This window comes from Ambystoma mexicanum, chromosome 8, assembly GCF_040938575.1.
Source record: "Ambystoma mexicanum isolate Mex_15411 chromosome 8, UKY_AmexF1_1, whole genome shotgun sequence".
Lineage (NCBI taxonomy): Eukaryota > Metazoa > Chordata > Amphibia > Caudata > Ambystomatidae > Ambystoma > Ambystoma mexicanum.
The window spans coordinates 595,265,584-595,285,043 of NC_090929.1; the positions used below are offsets into that span (position 1 = coordinate 595,265,584).

Consider the following 19,460-nt stretch of genomic DNA (forward strand, 5'->3'; position numbering starts at 1 on the left):
CCAGAGGCCAGGCAGGGGGTTAAGAAAGAGCCCCAGAAACAGGAGGTTGTGGGTTGCTCGGGTGAGCTCAGAGGAGGAGGAATTGGCAGACCAAGCACTAGCAGGCGGAAGGATGGTAGACAAGCGCATATAAACGAATCGTAGAACAGCTGAGGTATTAGTCGGTGCGTGCAAGTTGGTTTGCATTGCAAGTGTGCATGTCAGAGGAGTGGGTGCGATTATTAGAGGGAAAAGTGTGAGTGGGGAAGAAGGTTTGGAGGGGGTAGTCGTTTGGATGAGGAGGTAGAAGTGAAGGGGAGAGAGTGGCAGTGTAGAAGAGTGGGTAGTAGTGCAGAGAAGACAAAGTAGTACAGCTAGTTCTGTGGAGGAGAGAGTAGAGTGCGGAGAGGAAGCAGTAAAGGACTGAGTAGTTATATAAAAGGATAGAGGTGAGGCGCTGAATGAGTGAAAGACATTTAACAATTAAGTTGGCAAAAAGGCATTAAGACTCTCTGAAAGGTGACCATGCCTTTTTGTGATCCTGTATTTCATTGCAGCTTACGACAATGTCAACAAACCTTTCCTGCTCTCCACATTCTCCTCCTACATGGGTGTCAACAACGCTGTGCTAAACTGCCTCCTTTCTTACAGATGGACAGTGCGTGTAAATGGTACAATCTAGATGTGCTATTCTTACACTATGGCATCCCAGTGTTCCATCCTTTGCCCAGAGGATAGTCAACCTCCACACCGATCTTCAGGGAGTCTGAGTGTCTAGAGAGAAGTCACTACAAAATATCAACCACGTCCACGGGCTGGGATGCTGCCGAGAAAAGCAGACCTGCATGGTCGCAGTTTTCCTCAAGCAAAATTGACAGTTTAATTAATGTTACCACCTCCTCTTGCGTTGAAAAAAACTCTGGGGCTCCTCGATCCTAGACCTGAGCTACATAACCATAGCCAATAAAAAGAAAAACAATTACATAAAATCATTTCTTGCAGTTTGAATCGCAGAGGTTTTCCACAAATGCTTAATTAGTTGTGCACCTACCCTTTTCCATCCATCAACCCGTCCTCATCTTCCTCCGCATCAGAAGCTGGGCTGGTCCGAGGTGGGCATGACCGCGTTGAGATGTTGCGGGCCAGAATGGAACCTTCAAGGAGACAGAAATAACAAAATATCAGTAACAATTACACGCCTATGCATGTTCAAGTTGAAAGTTACTAGCCAGGCATAAAAAGTCAATTTCAATTCCCAGCATTCACAGCACACTATTCCTTTCTCGTCAACCGAGAATTATCCCTCACCAATGGCTAGTTGCAAGTGCAATTTGAGGCTTGAACTATACTTAAGCTTCCTGAAATTCTCTCCCATGTCAATGAAGGAAGAGTGAACCCAGGCGTGGTGCACTCAGTGGAAAAGTGGTGGACTGCCACCTTAAAGTGGTCAGGTCAAACTTCTTAATTGCTTTCACCCTTCATAAAAAATAAAAAATAAACATCATTGATCTTTTATAAAAATGTAAAAGACAAACAAAACATGAACGTATCTAGAGAAGAGACAGGCTAGGAGAGATGCCAACACCCTATTAAGGTGATGTTGTGGTTTCCAAAGCAGGTGATGTATTGTGCGGTCAGAGTGCTAATGCTGCCACGGTACACACAAAGAATTAATTTACATCTAAAAGGTGATTGTTAGATTTTGTGAAATGGTGTGCGGAAGGCTTTTTATGATCACCACTAAAGATGCACACCTTAAAATAGAAAACACATGGCCAAAGGCTTACGCTGGCAGAAGAGGGGTTTACGCAAGGTCGGGGGAAACGCGGGCCCTGAACATTGTGAACGCGGGCCCTGAAGTAGCCCATGTTCAGATGTTGCCTTCTCAGTTATTGTGTTTGATGCACATTATAGCAAATGCTGGCACGGGAGGATTTAAAGCATGGTGCTTCATAAAACAAGCAATAGTTCATGAACATGTTTAACATATTTAAAGCAGGTGTGGAAAAGGTCAATTTTCATCTACCAGAAATGTTTGTAGAACATTTTGTGTTTTATTTCGCAACCCTTTCAAAGACTAGGGTTTAACAAATCATAAGGTTACAAATCAAACGTCAAGTGTGCATAGCACCCTTGCTTGCTGAAAATAGATTGTCAGGAAAAAATATTGTCATCTTCAATTAAAAGCATACAAAACAGTCTTTCGGGACAGAGAATCACGATTTCTCAATGTTATGAATGCAACTGACCCCTGAAATAATTCTGTTAAAATACAGCGTAGAGGAAGTAATACGTCTTTTCGGGCAGGCTGTGTTACTTTTAGAACAGGTTTTACAGTTTAAGTGAAATTAGTCACTGGGAAGTAACTTTGTAGGTGGGTAGCTGACAGTGTAATGCTTATGAGCTTTAACAACATGGCGCCGGTCAGCGGCCATCTTCTGACACTCACTTTTCATCTGACTAATAAGGCATAGGCCGTTGGCAGGCTGTGCAAGCTCAGCAGAACACGTGAACAACTTGGTAGCGACGGCAGAGCAAGGTCACACAAAATTATCGAAGGAGCTCACTGCGAGGAATAGTTATGTTATTGTCCACTGAAGGCCGAACTGGAAAGAGAGTCGGAGCACATTGCAGGTGCAGTGATAAGGGGTGCTGGGAATGAATGTGGGAGGAGAGCAGGGTTTTTCCACTTCTGAATGTTATTTTCCACTCTTTACCATCTTCACTTATGATCTGCTATTTGGCGGAGGGCAGCCATAATGAAGAGAGGTGGGGAAAATATCCCATAAGAATAAAGAGGCTTGCAAGCCGGAAAGCAGTCAGAACTTGGATCCCCAGGTGAAGTAGTCTCGCCGGAAGGGAGGACACTCCACTCCAGACCTCGTTATAGCGCGTGATCTCTTGTGCCTACCTGCTGTGGGACTAAGCAGTGTTGCAGAGGCTAAGATGTAGGTGTCTCCAATAACAGCACCGACGGTGAGGTGTATTGCATATTAGTGGGAGACGTCAGAAGCGGCCGTTGTTGAGCTCTTGTTTCCAGTCCTTGTTCCTTGTTCCTGTGAGCTCTCGCAGTGCGGCTTGACGTCCTTGACGTGTTTCTCTGGGAAAGAAGGTGCTTTACTCTAACCTGCTCTGTTTCGCAGGCGAGTGCTGCTGCGGAGGATACAGCAGAGCGTAGACTGGGAGACAGGGGGAGAGTGGAGAGCAATGGGTCGCTCACCCTTGACTGCAAAGGACACACCAAAGGCCGCCGCCGACCGTGTTCGCGAGGAGTAACGGGTTGTCCAATCTAGAGGTCTACGCCTCTGGTGAGCGGCTGCAGTGAGACCTGATCTGCTCACATTGGGTGTGAGAGTACTGAGAGTACTGTGAAAGTTTTGTGCTTGCTGTGGATAGTTTTGGAGAACGCCCGTTTGATGTTTCTTTCGAGGTTGACCCTTGTGTTGCTCTCTGGGGGTCCATTGGCACAGGTTTTTGCACGGGTTTCTATAGTACTGCAGTGTCCTGAGTCTTGACTATTGGATTAGACACAGGCACTAATGAGTGGCTACAGCCGGGAGACTGCAGGTCTAATCCTTTGATCCTGGCTGTACATATCTCAGCTGCAGCTATAGCTCTATGGCACTCTTTCAATATATTTAATTAAGGCACTGTAATCAAACCTTGTGCTATTAGTGCAACTTGTGCATTTTACTCTAACATTCTAACGTTGAAGTCCATATCATACTGTTCTGAGTCGAATACTTTATTAATTGACTCAGTTGGGGTGAGGACTGTGGGCAAGTGCCTTTGACTCACCCACACTCTATCACTAGGAATAGCTAGGAAAAGCTATTTGGACATCGTATTGAGCATTTTATTAACAGCTTTTTACCTAATGTGTTCTCTCCATACAACAAGGAGAGTTTAAAAAAGGAATAACTAGTAAAAATTCAAGGAGAAATATATCAAAGGCCTATAATTTAAGAAGCATGGTGACTTCCGATCCCACAGGCATGAAGGATCAATTAACAAATGTGTCACTCAATACCTTAACTACAAAGGAAGGAGGGTCTTCTTTTAGGCCCTACAAAAATCGGGGGGGGGGGGTGCTTTTATCCCCACTCAGAGCTTTTTTGCAATTGATTTGCAAGAACCCGCAACCTCGGACATTGCTCAAAATGTAAGGCCTGTGGTGACGACAACCAATGCTTCAACACCAATAAATCCATTGGTGAGAAATGTTCTTCCCTCAAATTTAACTACACTTTAACGGCCACAACAATGAAGACTGCCAATGGAAACTATTGTCCACCTACTTTAGAAGGAACAATGCCACACTCTGTACCACTTCCTCAAGAGACTGAACAAGGTAGCCCCCACCCACCACCTCAGTCGGTGGACGTGCTCACCAACAAACAACTATCCGCACCAGAGATAGTAAAAGATGGGGCTCCAGAAACCTACATTGATCCCTCTTATGAATTGAATGGCATATCAGCAATCTGGGAGGAGTTTGAAGATGCTCATATTCCTCCCTGCACCCCCTCCCAGCAATTCACAGGGATGCCACAGTCATAGAGCTCTGGCCGGTCAAAGCTAAGAACCAGGGAATAGGGGCTACCTCTATAGTGGCCTTAAACTTTGTGCTGACCTCCTTGGTTAGGGTTTTTAAAAATCTGAAACACGATGTTCAGCAATACACTGGAATTCTATTGGAGATCACAAAAGAATTAGAACTGAATGACACGTCTATCGTAGCCTTAAAAACGGCAATCAACGAATACAAGGGGGAAACGGCTAATGATTTGACTACGATACTGGACTCACAAGCCGGGAATATGGAATTGCTAACCAACCAATATGCTGACGTAAAAGATGAGATGATCAATTTGAATAAGAAAATGGATGAATTTGCAGAAGGGGGGATAATACTGGTTGTATTAATTGCAGGCAGTCTACCCGTCCAAACATCTCAAACCTGAAAGCAAATAATACTCCTCTGTCCAGTTCAGTAATTAATGAATTTATACGCCTAGCCCAACTGGCAGAGTCTGAGGAGGTCCCCACTGTCATGGAGGATGGACCTAATATGGAAAGTATCCCAAGTGAACCAGGAAGAGAAAAAAGGCTGGAAGAAACCAAATGGAAAAATGAGGAAACAGAGGAAGAGACAAATGAAGGGATCTAAAAGCCCCTCAAAGAAGATTGTCCAGGACCAAAAGAAATTAGGAAAAAAAAGATGAATTACGGCAATGGTGGATCACATAATCAGAATGAAGCGATCTTAGAGGCTCAAAAAAAAAGCGAGTGCCAGTGGTTCGTCTAAAAAAGCTGGCAACAACCTACAAAAGCCTGCTGATGAAAACCCACTGAACACTGACCCTAAAGGTAATAGTTTACAACTACCCAAGGTCACAGTCGTCAGTCAAACAGAACCTGAGTTGCCTGCTAGGAAGATCGCTCCGATCTTTCTGAAATTCAAAAAGCTACTGAAACCGCCCTGTAAGATAAGAAAGTCGCACCTATATTCCTGAAGACGGGAAAGATTCCCCAGAAGCCTGACGCTGTTTTGGTGAACCAAAAGACTACCCCTATACTGCCTACTGGCTCACCAACCAAGCAACAGCAATCTGCTCTCCAAATTGAAGAGCCATCAGTAATGGTCAATCAAACCCAAAAGAATATGACCGAAGGGGGCAACAAATATGAGCCTCCGAAACAAGTCTCGCCAAGAATGATGAGTCAGAATCCTCTAAGTAGGAACCATCCTTTGCAAAATGTATACACAGACCTCACAGTCTTTCTGTCTACTAATGACTCAGGGAAGGGCTTGCCCCTAATCGTTCAAGAGTGTTAAAGGAAATTAATGTCATGGCAGCTCTTAAATTCCTCTCAACTACTGACATTCAGCAACTGAGCTTTCCTTTCCAGTCTGAGACAAATATGGAAGAGCTTCATATGACCTCAAAGGTGGCATTTGAAACTATCCTAGGAGCAAAGGAACATTGGTCATCAAGAGGCTTCCACATTCCAACTGTTCTCCCTCAAGTAAAGGGAAAGGAAGCACCTGAAGTGGTGAATAGTATAAATCCATCTACATCACTCCCAGCTATATGGGAATGTGTCCCTGAAATTATATATCAAGTTCTTCTGAAGCTCCGATTAGTGGAACCGAAGCTCTAGTTGAGGAGGAAGTAAAATGTCTATCTTGGAATACAAGAGGCTTTAACTCTTTCTGTGAACAATCGAAGAAGTGTTATATTTTACAAAATGTTCACGTCGTCCTCTTTCAAGAAACTTTGGCTTCAGATATCTTAAATGTTGATGGCCTTTCCTCCTTCCAGCAGATGGCATCAAGAGGAATAAAAGGACGTCCTAGCAGTGGCCTTCTTATTCTGTGTAGCAATTTGATGTTTGGGGCTTCTAATTTGTTATCTAGTGATGTCAAGGGAATACTGGCAATCAGGGTGGTAAGAAGAGGGGCTGATCTGGATTCCAGTCGGATTATACTTAATCTGTATTGGAACCTCGTGTCTACCCCTCTAATTGAATTCATGGGTTGCCTGTCTGACCTGCTATTGGATTTCTAAGTCCGTTTTCCAGACAACCAGTTGATCATTATGGGTGATCTCAACTCCCAGTGCCTTAAGACAACTAGGAACAACGTCTCAGAAAAAGAGATGAATGATCGAGCCTATGCTTGGTGTAGCTTTATGTCAGATCGGGAACTACGAATGCTCCATGGTAATATCCATGGTGATATCCCTAGCAGACATACTTGGCAGAGGGACCGGGTGGTCTCAACGATTGACTATGCTTTTAACTCTATTCAATGTTTGAATCCCCCATTGAATTATCGACCCATATCGCTCCTTGATGCGGATGGGAAGATCTTCTTGGGCATTATCCTGGCCGAATTACAAAAATGGGCAGAGGCAACCAGGATTATTCCTAAGCAACAGACATGTTTTAGAAGAGGTCATTCTACCACCCTCAGCACTCTAATCCTCAATTATTTAAGTTCAGAGACATACATAAAAGGAGCCTCCCCCCTATTCAGAGCCTGGGTTGATCTTACCCAGGCTTTCGATACCATTAATAGGAATAAACTCGGAAGTTAAAATCATGGGGTTTACTAGATAATTTGTTATCGATCTTGATAGAGCTGCATGACAGATCATCACTAAAAGTCCACCTGTCTCAATCAGGCCTTCTTTCCCAGTCTACCAAAATAGAAAGGGGGTGCGCCAAGGATGCCTGTTGGCACCTTTTCTCTTTATTTTATACTTGTCTGATTTGTGGCAATGGCTGAAAAAAAAGTGGCCTGGTGGCTCCTAAATTGGGCAGCATGAAAATTAATTGGCTAGCATATGCTGACGATATTGTGATTTTAGATCATTCACAAATTGGTCGGCAATGCTTATTGTCAACATTATCAGACTATGCCAATGAAAATAATCTTAAAATCAATCCTAATAAATCAAAAATCATGGTATTTAAACATCCACTAAAGAATCTAAAATCTTTTGTTTGGCAACTGGACTCTTTTCCTATTCCTATGTCCAAAGAGGTTACTTATTTGGGCTCTAAATTAAAAGCCTGCCCCACTCAAGTCAACCTGCTCCAGACCATAGAATTAAAGGTTGTAACTTTGATTGCCCAAATGAAAAAAAAATGTTTCCAATATTGTACATTTTCCATGCTCCCACTTCTTAAGTACTTATATTGGTAAGGCGGTCCGGGTAATCACTTTTGGAATGGAATGCAATCTGTTGGCCCTAATGTGGACTGGAGTAAAATAGAAAGTAAAATCTGGAAAAACACACTGACACTGCCGAATAGTGTCCCCATTTCATGTCTAAGATTCGAACTTGGCCTCATCTCTCTCGGTACATGGATGGAGTGAAAATGGGTATCGCTTTATAGGCTGATATTGGTCCCCCCTAAATCCTCAGTGTATGAGGAAGTTGCAATTGCTCTGGATAATTCCACATCTATTTTTCTTAATAAACTCAAACTTAGATGTAATGAAACGTTGGCTGCGGCTGATACCCACATCAACACTCTAATCTGTAATCTGATGAAAGTGAAGGAGGCTCTCCATCGTATGGATTGGATTAGGACTATAGATAAAATGAGGCTTTGCAAAATATTGTCCTCACCATCTCTATTCAATAAACCTAGGTCAATGGTCCCGAAATACCTAAGGGAATTTCCCGATTCAGTTGTACAGATGAATTTCTTGAGGTTAAGGCTTAATCTGCTTCCAACGAGGGAGATTTTGCATGTTCGACAGGGGGATGTTTATCCGACAAATTTCTGTGATAAATGTGATGTAAATGTTACACAATCTACTCGCCATTTGCTGATGGAATGTTAGGGAACTTGGCCCCTGAGAGTATTGAAATTTCAAAGGTTTGTTCATGACCCTCATTCACTCCTCTCAAATGCATTCTGGAACAGGTTGATTTCGGGAATGGACATTTTTCTTACTTTGGAGGTGGGTGCTCTGTTAAAGGAGCTTAGTCTGATTACTAATAATGGAGATATGAACCTGCATGTTAAATGACATGCTCCATTGTAACGATACGTGGCCAGCTGATTTTCTTTTTCCATTTCCTTGCTTATTTATTCTTTTTAGGATTCCTTTTTAAAAAACATATTTCTGTATGAATTATTTAACCAATGTTTTATTGTTATGATCCAGAAATGTCATTTTTTTTTTTTCGATGTGTGTAAAAAGTCATGTTTTTCTTTTTTGGCTAATGCACAATAAATAATAATAAAACAAAAATTGCATATTATATCCACATATAACCGACCTTTGGTTGACTTGGTGTTTCATCTTTCTATTCATGAGTGTGCAAGCATATAAACAATATAGAGACCTCTAAATGTGGGGATAGTATTATAAATGGCGTGTAACAAGCCTTTGTATAACTATCCTCATTAGTTGTTATGAGTCTCATTTCTTGCCTCTCAGAGTCCAATTGTTTATTGCGCAAGACTGGCCGGGAACTGGCAAGTCTGAGGTGTTCCCCGAAAAGGGTCAGGTAAGAGTAAAGATATTGGATACTTTGGGATGTTGCTGCAGAAATTGATATAGAGTTTATATTTTCAAATCCACAATTTTCCATCCAACATTTGTTACTATTGAGCATCATTTATCAGGGGTTTCTATACCTATTCTATTGGCATACTACTGCAAATTGAACTTGTTGGCTCTGTAGATCCCTTATAAATGTGGACAGGTCTGAGCACAAACTATTTAACAGCCTTGAAACAGCCCACTTATTTCAATTCAAACATTACAAATGTATTAAAGTCGGTTACGTCAGAATCTGGTTTGCGTAATGCACTTCAACACTAAATCGCATTGTGAATATATACACACCCAAACAAAGCAAAAAACTCAGGAGTTATATAATATTACATCTTAAATAATGCTTCATGCCAGTTTCCTCCATTTTGAAGTACTGGAATGACGTGTTAGTACACCTTTTTTAATGACACTTGGTATTTTCACTTGAGCAGGATCTTATAGTGAGTACGCCTTGCCTAAGGATAAGAACTTTCAAAGACAGGCTGCCCTTATGTCCTTGGCCAATGCTTTACTCTGACGCTATCCACCCTTGGCTCGAATAGCTTGCATTTGTTGCATTCAGGTGTCCAAATCAGGGAAAATTAAACGTCTTAAATAAACCCTAAACCCCTTTCCTTCAAAGGGTCAACATAGCCAACCTATGAACAGAAAGACATCTCCATGCTCGTGCAGATTTGTGGAGAGCAGTGGTGGAATGTGCAGCCAGCAGGGGGCGAGCTTGCATGTTTTCAGCCAGCGGGAGTGGTGTGGGTGTGGGGTGGGGGGCTTATATGCCTTCAGCCAGCAGCGGGGAGAGGTTACATGCCTTCAGCCAGCATTGGGAGAGCTTGCATGGCTTCACCCAGCAGGGTGGGGAGATAGCTTGCAAGCCTTCAGCCAGCGGGAGGCAGGGAGTTGTGGGGGGCGGGAGCTTGCATGCCTTAACTGAGCAGGGAAAGAGCTTGCATGCCTTCAGCCAGCAGACAGAGAGCTTGCATGTTTTCAGCCAGCAGGGGGAGAGCTTGCATGCCTTCAGCCAGTGGGGGTGGTCTGGTAGCGGGGTGGGGGGCAGGGAGAAACGGGGGTGCTCGATGCCTTCAGCCAGTGGAAGTGGTGGGGGGGCAGAGAAGAGTGGGGGGATTGCATGCCTTCAGCCAGCATTGGGAGAGCTTGCATGGCTTCACCCAGCAGGGTGGGGGATAGCTTGCATGCCTTCAGCCAGTAGGGGGAGAGCTTGCATGTTTTCAGACAGCAGGGGGAGAGCTTGCATGTTTTCAGCCAGCAGGGGGAGAGCTTAAATACCTTCAGCAAGCAGGGGGAGAGCTTGCATGCCTTCAATTAGCAGGGGGAGAGTGTGCATGCTTTCAGCCAGCACTGGGAGGCCTTGCATGCTTTCAGCCAGCACTGGGAGACTGTGCATGCCTTCAGCCAGCAGGGGGGAGCTTGCATGCTTTCAGCCAGCGAGGTTATGATATGATATGATATGATAGGTTATTTATAACGCGCTTAATACCCAGAGGTTTCTAAGCGCGGACCCAGGGATCGAACCCATGTTGCTCCGTGTCATCTTGCTTCCAAGGCAAGCACGTTGCCGTTGAGCTATCCTCCTGGGAGCTTAAATACCTTCAGCAAGCAGGGGGAGAGCCTGCATGCCTTCAATTAGCAGGGGGAGAGTGTGCATGCTTTCAGCCAGCACTGGGAGACCTTGCATGCTTTCAGCCAGCACTGGGAGACCTTGCATGCCTTCAGCCAGCAGGGGGAGAGCTTGCATGCCTTCAGCCAGCAGGGGGAGAGCTTGCATGCCTTCAGCCAGCAGGGGGAGAGCTTGCATGCCTTCAGCCAGCGAGGTTGAGGGGGGTGGGGAGGAACGGGGGGCTTGCATGCCTTCAGCCAGCAGTTTCAGAGCTTGCATGTTTTCAGCCAGAAGGGGACAGCTTGCATGCCTTCAGCCAGCGGGAGTGGTGGGGTGTGGGGAGGAGCGGGGGGGGCTTGCATGCCTTCAGTCAGCAGAGGAAGAGCTTGCATGCCTTCAGCCAGCATTGGAGCAGGGTGGGGGGATAGCCTGCATGCCTTCAGCTAGCATGGGGAGTGCATGCATGCTTTAAGCCAGCAGGGGGAGAGCTTGCATGTTTTTAACCAGCAAGGGGGAGAGCGTGCATGCCTTCAGCCAGCAGGGGAGGAGCTTGTTAGAGGAGGAGCCTCTACCGGAAGTCCCGCTCATATTCTTCCTATATGTTGGAAACCGGAAATTGAGACATGCACAACGGCAATAATGGTCCCTGTACCACAAAGAATCCTTGAAACAAGGTATCCATTGAGAAAACCCTATATGACGTACCCATGGAGAAGCACCAGTCTTTTAAAGGAGCTTCTGGAAGAAGTGTGAAGATGAATAAAAGAGAAGACTGGTGACGTCACATGAAGCAGAAATGACGCTGAAACGCAAGTAGACTAAGTAATCATAAGGATGGCTATACGTAGTGAATAGACTGCAGGCGGTGCCACCAAAATATAGATATAGATATAGAAATAGAGAGAGAGCGAGAGAGAGCGAGAGCGAGAGCGAGAGCGAGAGCGAGAAAGAAAGAATCTGGTTGTTCCACGTCGTGTTTTAGCAAACTAGGACCCCATGAACAGAAGGGCTGAAAGTGTGGTGCAGTAGAAGAAAACAGCTGACGATGAGGGAAGATTCAAGAAAGGTTGTCTGGCCCAGTGTCAAGGGTTGGGGCAGCCAAGAAACTGGTTATCTATTCGAGAAGCTACAATGAACGTGAGAAGTGAGGCAAGCTCCTTTTGAGGTGTAATGGAAAAACACTAGAAGTGCCAGCTTGTATTCATTTAATAGTGTTATATACTAAAGAAAGAGCTCATAAACAGTTTCCTGTCACATGGAGTAGATGAAAATAGACTTTGGGCAAGCTACACCTAGACTTGAAGATAAGACCATGCTAACACCCCCTTTAATTCTCAGGTGCAGTGATACTTTGCAAGGCTGAGTTAAAAGACAATTCGAATGGCAGATAGCAGGAGTGATGATGGATGATGGGCTAATTGGGTGGGTAGGTATGGTCAAGTCCAACCCACAAGCACCTGGGGTACCAGCTTGCATGCTGCTGGCTGCTGGAATATTCCAGAAGGGTACAAGCTTGCCAACCAATTGTAGAGGGCCACATAGTGAAGAGCCCTATAGTTTGAAAGCCAATGAAACATTGTGTATTTCATGATGGCGAAGATGGCTTGCACTAGGGGTTGACATAGCTGTCCACCTGACCTTAGAGACCCAATCACAATCCTGTCACCCATAGAAAGTATACCTAGATGTTCGCCTTAAGCATATCACAACCCCAAGTAGGTTTCCTTATTTTGACACGTAGTATGATGTCAGTAATGACGGATTTTGACAATAGAAAGGTAATTTTTTAATGAAATGCTTAGAGAGTTTTCGAGAGAGACTTGAGCGAACGTCTGTTGGATGTCCAATATACTCCCTGTTTTATTATTGGTGTAAGAGTTAAATCTGCATCCCCATCCATCCGTTATATAGCGCTACCTCGCTCATAGGGCCTACGGGTTCACTTGCATGCCAGCAGGGGGAGAGCGTGCATGCTTTCAGCCAGCAGGTGGAGAGCGTGCATGCTTTCAGCCAGCAGGGGGAGAGCTTGCATGCCTTCAGCCAGCAGGGGGAGAGCATGCATGTTTTCAGCTAGCAGGGGCAAAGCTTGCATGCCTTCAGCAAGCAGGGGCAGAGCTTGCATGCCTTCAGCCAGCAGGGGCAGAGCTTGCATGTTTTCAGCCAGTGAGAGTGGGGGGCTGGAGAGGAGCGAGGGGGCTTGCATGCCTTCAGTCCGCAGGGGGAGAGCTTGCATGCCTTCAGCCAGCATTGGGAGAGCTTGCATGGCTTCACACTGCAGGGTTGGGGGATAGATTGCATGCCTTCAGTCAGCAGGGGGAGAGCTTGCATGCTTTAAGCCAACAGGGGGAGAGCTTGCATGGTTTCAGCCAGCAGGGGGAGAGCATGCATGTTTTCAGCGAGCAGGGGAGCGCTTGCATGCCTTCAGCGAGAAGGGGCAGAGCTTGCATGCCTTCAGCAAGCAGGGGCAGAGCTTGCATGCCTTCAGTCAGCAGAGGGAGAGCTTGCATGCCTTCAGCCAGCAGAGGGAGAGCTTGCATGCCTTCAGCCAGCAGAGGGAGAGCTTGCATGCCTTCAACCAGCAGGGGGAGAGCTTGCATGTTTTCAGCCAGTGGGGTTGTGGGGGTGGAGAGGAGCGGGGGGATTGCATGCCTTCAGTCAGCAGGGGGAGAGCTTGCATGCCTTCATCCGGCATTGGGAGAGCTTGCATGGCTTCACACTGCAGGGTTGGGGGATAGATTGCATGCTTTCAGCCAGCAGGGGGACAGCATGCATGTTTTCAGCAAGCAGGGGGAGAGCTTGCATGCCTTCAGTGAGCAGGGGGAGAGCTTGCATACATTCAGCAAACGGGGGGGAGAGCTTGCATGCCTTCAGCAAGCAGGGGGAGAGCTTGCATTTGTTCAGCCAGTGGGGGTGGTGGGGGTGGAGAGGGGCGGGGGAGAGCTTGCATGCCTTCAGCCAGCATTGAGAAAGCTTGCATGGCTTCACACTGCAGGGTTGGAGGATAGCTTGCATGCCTTAGGCCATCAGGGGGAGAGCGTGCATGAATTAATCCAGTAGGGGAGAGCTTGCATGTCTTCAGCCAGCAGGGGGAGAACGTGGATGCCTTCAGCCAGCAGATGGAGAGTTTGAATGTTTTTAGTCAGCAGGGGGAGAGCTTGCAGGCCTTCAGCCAGCAGGGGGAAAGCTTGAATGCCTTCAGCCAGCAGGGGGAGGGCGTGCATGCTTTAAGCCAGCAGGGGGAGAGCGTGCATGCTTTAAGCCAGCAAGGGGGGAGCTTGCATGCATTCAGCCAGCAGGAGGAGAGCTTGCATGCATTCAGCCAGCAGCGGGAGGGCTTGCATGCATTCAGCCAGCAGCGGGAGGGCTTGCATGCCTTCAGCCAGCAGGGGGAGAGTGTGCATGCCTTCAGCCAGCAGGGGGAGAGCGTGCATGCCTTCAGCCAGCAGGGGGAGAGCGTGCATGCCTTCAGCCAGCAGGGGGAGAGCATGCATTTGTTCAGCCAGTGGGAGTGGTGGGGGTGGAGAGGGGCGGGGGAGAGCTTGCATGCCTTCAGCCAGCATTGAGAAAGCTTGCATGGCTTCACACTGCAGGGTTGGAGGATAGCTTGCATGCCTTAGGCCATCAGGGGGAGAGCGTGCATGAATTAATCCAGTAGGGGAGAGCTTGCATGTCTTCAGCCAGCAGGGGGAGAACGTGGATGCCTTCAGCCAGCAGATGGAGGGTTTGAATGTTTTTAGTCAGCAGGGGGAGAGCTTGCAGGCCTTCAGCCAGCAGGGGGAAAGCTTGAATGCCTTCAGCCAGCAGGGGGAGGGCGTGCATGCTTTAAGCCAGCAGGGGGAGAGCGTGCATGCTTTAAGCCAGCAAGGGGGGAGCTTGCATGCATTCAGCCAGCAGGAGGAGAGCTTGCATGCATTCAGCCAGCAGCGGGAGGGCTTGCATGCATTCAGCCAGCAGCGGGAGGGCTTGCATGCCTTCAGCCAGCAGGGGGAGAGCGTGCATGCCTTCAGCCAGCAGGGGGAGAGCGTGCATGCCTTCAGCCAGCAGGGGGAGAGCGTGCATGCCTTCAGCCAGCAGGGGGAGAGCATGCATGCCTTCAGCCAGCAGGGGGAGAGCTCGCATTCTTTCAGACAGCAGGGGGAAAGCTGGGAGGCCTTCAGCCAGCAGGGGAAAGCTTGAATGCCTTCAACCAGCAGGGGGAGAGATTGCATGCCTTCAGCCAGCAGGGGGAGAGCTTGCATGTTTTCAGCCAACAGGGGGAGAGCATGCATGGTTTCAGAGAGCAGGGGCAGAGCTTGCATGCCTTCAGCCAGCAGGGGGAGTGTGTGCATGCCTTCAGCCAGCAGGGGGAGAGCTTGCATGGTTTCAGCCAGCAGGGGGAGAGCATGCATGTTTTCAGCGAGCAGGGGGAGAGCATGCATGTTTTCAGCGAGCAGGGGCAGAGCTTGCATGCCTTCAGCCAACAGGGGGAGAGCTTGCATGCCTTCAGCCAGCAGGGGGAGAGCTTGAATGCCTTCAGCCAGCAGGGGGAGAGCTTGCATGTTTTCAGCCAGTGGAAGTGTTGGGGGTGGAGTGGAGCAGGGGCGCTTGCATGCCTTCAGCCAGCATTGGGAGAGCTTGCATGGCTTCACACTGCAGGGTTGGGGGATAGATTGCATGCCTTCAGCCAGCAGGAGAATAGCTTGCATGTTTTCAGCAAGCAGGGGGAGAGCTTGCATGCCTTCAGCAAGCAGGGGGAGAGCTTGCATGCCTTCAGCAAGCAGGGGGAGAGCTTGCATTACTTCAGCCAGCATTGGGAGAGCTTGCATGGCTTCACACTGCAGGGTTGGGGGATAGATTGCATGCCTTCAGCCAGCAGGGGGAAAGCTTGCATGCTTTAAGCCAACAGGGGTTGAGCTTGCATGTTTTCAGCCAGCAGGGGGAGAGCATGCATGCCTTCAGCGAGCAGGGGCAGAGCTTGCATGCCTTCAGCGAGCAGGGGGAGAGCTTGCATGCCTGCAGGGGGAGAGCTTGCATGCCTTCAGCGAGCAGGGGGAGAGCTTGCATGCCTTCAGCGAGCAGGGGGAGAGCTTGCATGCCTTCAGCGAGCAGGGGGAGAGCTTGCATGCCTTCAGCGAGCAGGGGGAGAGCTTTCAGTCAGCATTGGGAGAGCTTGCATGCTTTCAGTCAGCAGTGGGAGAGCTTGCATGTTTTCAGCCAGAAGGGGGGCAGCTTGCATGCCTTCAGCCAGCAGGAGTGGTGGGGAGGAACGGGTGGCTTGCATGCCTTCAGCCAGCAGGGGGAGAGCGTGTATGCCTTCAGCCAGCAGGAGGAGAGTGTGGATGCCTTCAGCCAGCAGGAGGAGAGAGTGCATGCCTTCAGCCAGCAGGAGGAGAGTGTGCATGCCTTCAGCCAGCAGGGGGAGAGTTTGAATATTTTTAGTCAGCAGGGGGAGAGCTTGCAGGCCTTCAGCCAGCAGGGGGAAAGCTTGAATGCCTTCAGCCAGCAGGGGGAGAGCGTTCATGCTTTAAGCCAGCAGGGGAAAAGCGTGCATGCTTCAAGCCAGCAGAGGGAGACCTTGCATGCATTCACCCAGCAGGGGGAGAGCTTGCATGCATTCCGCCAGCAGGGGGAGAGCTTGCATGCATTCCGCCAGCAGGGGGAGAGCTTGCACGCATTCAGCCAGCAGGGGCAGGGCTTGCATGCATTCAGCCAGCAGCGGGAGGGCTTGCATGCATTCAGCCAGCAGGGGGAGAGCGTGCATGCCTTCAGCCAGCAGGGGGAGAGCGTGCATGCCTTCAGCCAGCAGGGGTGAGCTGGCAGGCCTTCAACCAGCAGGGGGAGAGATTGCATGCCTTCAGCCAGCAGGGGACAGCTTGCATGCATTCAGCCATCAGCGGGACAACTTGCATGCCTTCAGCCATCAGCGGGACAACTTGCATGACTTCAGCCATCAGCGGGACAACTTGCACGCCTTCAGCCAGCTGGGGGACAACTTGCACGCCTTCAGCCAGCTGGGGGACAACTTGCACACCTTCAGCCAGCTGGGGGACAACTTGCACGCCTTCAGCCAGCAGGGGGACAACTTGCACGCCTTCAGCCAGCAGGGGGACAACTTGCACGCCTTCAGCCAGCAGGGGGACAACTTGCACGCCTTCAGCCAGCAGGGGGACAACTTGCACGCCTTCAGCCCACAGGGGGACAACTTGCATGCCTTCAGCCCGCAGGGGGACAACTTGCATGCCTTCAGCCAGCAGGGGGACAGCTTGAATGCCTTCAGCCAGCAAGGGGAGATATTTCATGTTTTTAGTCAGCAGGGGGACAGCTTGCATGCCTTCAGCCAGCAGGGGGACAGCTTGCATGCCTTCAGCCAGCAGGGGGACAGCTTTTGATATTGATATTTTATTTCTATTGCGCTCGTACACAAGTGTTTCAGAGCGTGACAAGGCTAGGGAGGGGAACAAGGGAGAATAAAACAGCGATCTTACTAGGCCCATTGACATTGAGAACGTGCAAGTGCATGGGAGAGGGGGAGGGGAAAAGTGCATGGAAGGGGGGAGAAGTGGAAAGTGCGAAGCAGAGGAGAAACAGAAGAAACAGATAAATAACAATAAATAAATAAAGGAAACAGTAGTAGTGCAGCCAGCAATTTGCAAGTGCTAGGTTTAAGGAAGTAAACAGGGTAGGTCTGATAAGTGCAGGAAGAAAAGGGGGGCTGTATGGGTACAGATACAGACCCCAGTGCAAGGGGTGGACCGCAGGCAGTGCGGGAGGGTGGTAGGGTGAGCAGGTACCTGGGCCTGGAGGACAGAGGGTGGCCAGGTGCACGGTGCCAAGCTTGCATGCCTTCAGCCAGCAAGGGGAGATCTTGCATGTTTTTAGTCAGCAGGGGGCGAGCTTGCATGCCTTCAGCCAGCAGGGGGAAAGCTTGCATGCCTTCAGCCAGCAAGGGGACTTCTGTGCCTAGTCAGTCTGTTTTTATGATGCACACTCCCCGCCTGTCTCTTCTGTGCTGATCCAGGAGCTTCTCCAAAGTATTTACTGGAACTGGAAGTGAAGCTGCTCCCATGCACACAAATAGTCACTCTTACAGATGAAGAGCAGACATGTAGGAGCGATAAACCAATGTTGTTTTCCACATTGTGCACAGTATGCACAAGTGCCAGTTGAGAGGAGGGCAATTGAGGGTGTGGGGTGGGAAGAGCAGCCTAGTACATGCGAAGGTTAGGCATTGGTAACAAAACAGAAGGAAAGGCAGATCATGTAAGAGATTTTTAGAAATGTCACCCTACCAGACAAGAGTACAAACAGGTTTTATGGCCAAAACAACATGCTGCAATCCTGACAAGTGATGTTATGCTAAAGGCTCTTTTACCGTGCACTGTTGCCACCTGTGCGGTTTCTTGGCGCTCAGTATGCAACATGCCGTTGCAGGTCAGACCGGAGTGAAGAAAATCTGTAGAAGGGCTGAGGCTGTGCATATGGTATTGGAGAGTCCTTCCGAGGGCACGGCACGTTATGCTAATGTGCTTTTGTTGGTCCCGAATCGCCACAGTAGTAGTTTCAAAGCCCCTATCCTTGTGCACAAAATGGCGCATTTCACCCTGCGCGGGGAAACCAGACACTAATGCTGGAAGAGAGTAGGTGAAGAAAGGGTGAGGCTGTGAGTGCAGATGGAGAGAGAGAGCATGTAGCACTGTCAGAATGTTTGGCGTAAGTGAAAATGTGTTTTAGTCTACAATATCTGGACTAACTTCTATAGAGAGGCAACAAAAGATATGTGTGCTGTGATAATAAATGGACAGGGTTTCAAAGGCAGATTTGGAGTGATGGCAGATGAAGTGTGGGTGTGTGTTCGGGAAATGCTGGAAGATTGGCAAGCTTAATTTGCTAGGGTGTCCATGTATAGTACTACAGGCGACGCACAAGAGGAAAACGATTGCAAGAAGTACTATTAAATGGATACAAGCTGGCCTCAAATTACATTGATTATCTTCAGCCTAATAAGTATCAAGCAAACCTATAGATAAACCATCTCTCCTCCGCCAAAAGAATAATCAGCATTAAACAAAATCATGAGACAGCTAAAATATGTGCACAGAAATATATGAGGGCAAATGACATGCAGGCAATGGCCATACAATTCACTGAGTTAGCTACATCCTGTCTTTTGAAGTTCCCACTGCCCGGAAGCTATCGTTAGCAATACATATTCTGCCTGCCTTTTCTGCTGCAGCAGAGTCACTAGAATTTTTAAAATGAAGATGCACTGAATGCTTGCAATTTACTTTGAGGGTCCTGTGACGAATCTAGACAATTCGTCCCTTTTGACCAGTGCCCCCAGCCTCCCTTTGAGGCTCGGAAGGATGAGCCCGCTTAGCAAGTCTGGGCAAGTGTGAAATCACAGGGTGTGACTCCCCTCTTCGGGACAAGGACTCCCATTCCGAACAGGAACTCCCAGTGCAAACCACAATTTCTGCATTTAGGGGTGTTGGAAAGACTTTCGCATCTCACCTTATGCACATAACCCACAAGGGCTCTTCTTTCACTACTTTGGCTTCAGGTAAGGCTAAGCATCATCTGAATGCAATAATCAAAGAAGACAGAACCATTTAGTTGGTGCGGATTACATACATAAGAACCGAGCCGATGGCGAACCAGAGAGACTCCCCTACGGAAGGAGAGATGTCATCCTGGAGGGGGAGATCTATGCCATGCCGTGGTACCAGCGTTGGCGTGGAGGAAGAAAATACTGCTAGCTGGAGGCTGAGGGGCGGTCGCCCAGACCAAGCGAGAGGCTCTGGTTGG

At 48.2% G+C, this 19,460-nt stretch overlaps 1 protein-coding gene across 6 annotated transcripts in view; it reads right to left on the bottom strand.

The window, feature by feature from the left end:
* PLEKHG5 (pleckstrin homology and RhoGEF domain containing G5) overlaps positions 1-19,460 on the bottom strand; it is a 1,536,154-nt gene that overhangs the window by 427,183 nt on the left and 1,089,511 nt on the right. For all 6 annotated transcript variants that reach the window (XM_069610302.1, XM_069610307.1, XM_069610303.1 and 3 more), the window contains one exon: positions 1,031-1,133. In XM_069610302.1, the coding sequence (XP_069466403.1) occupies positions 1,031-1,133 (103 nt within the window). The remainder of the gene's footprint in view (positions 1-1,030; positions 1,134-19,460) is intronic.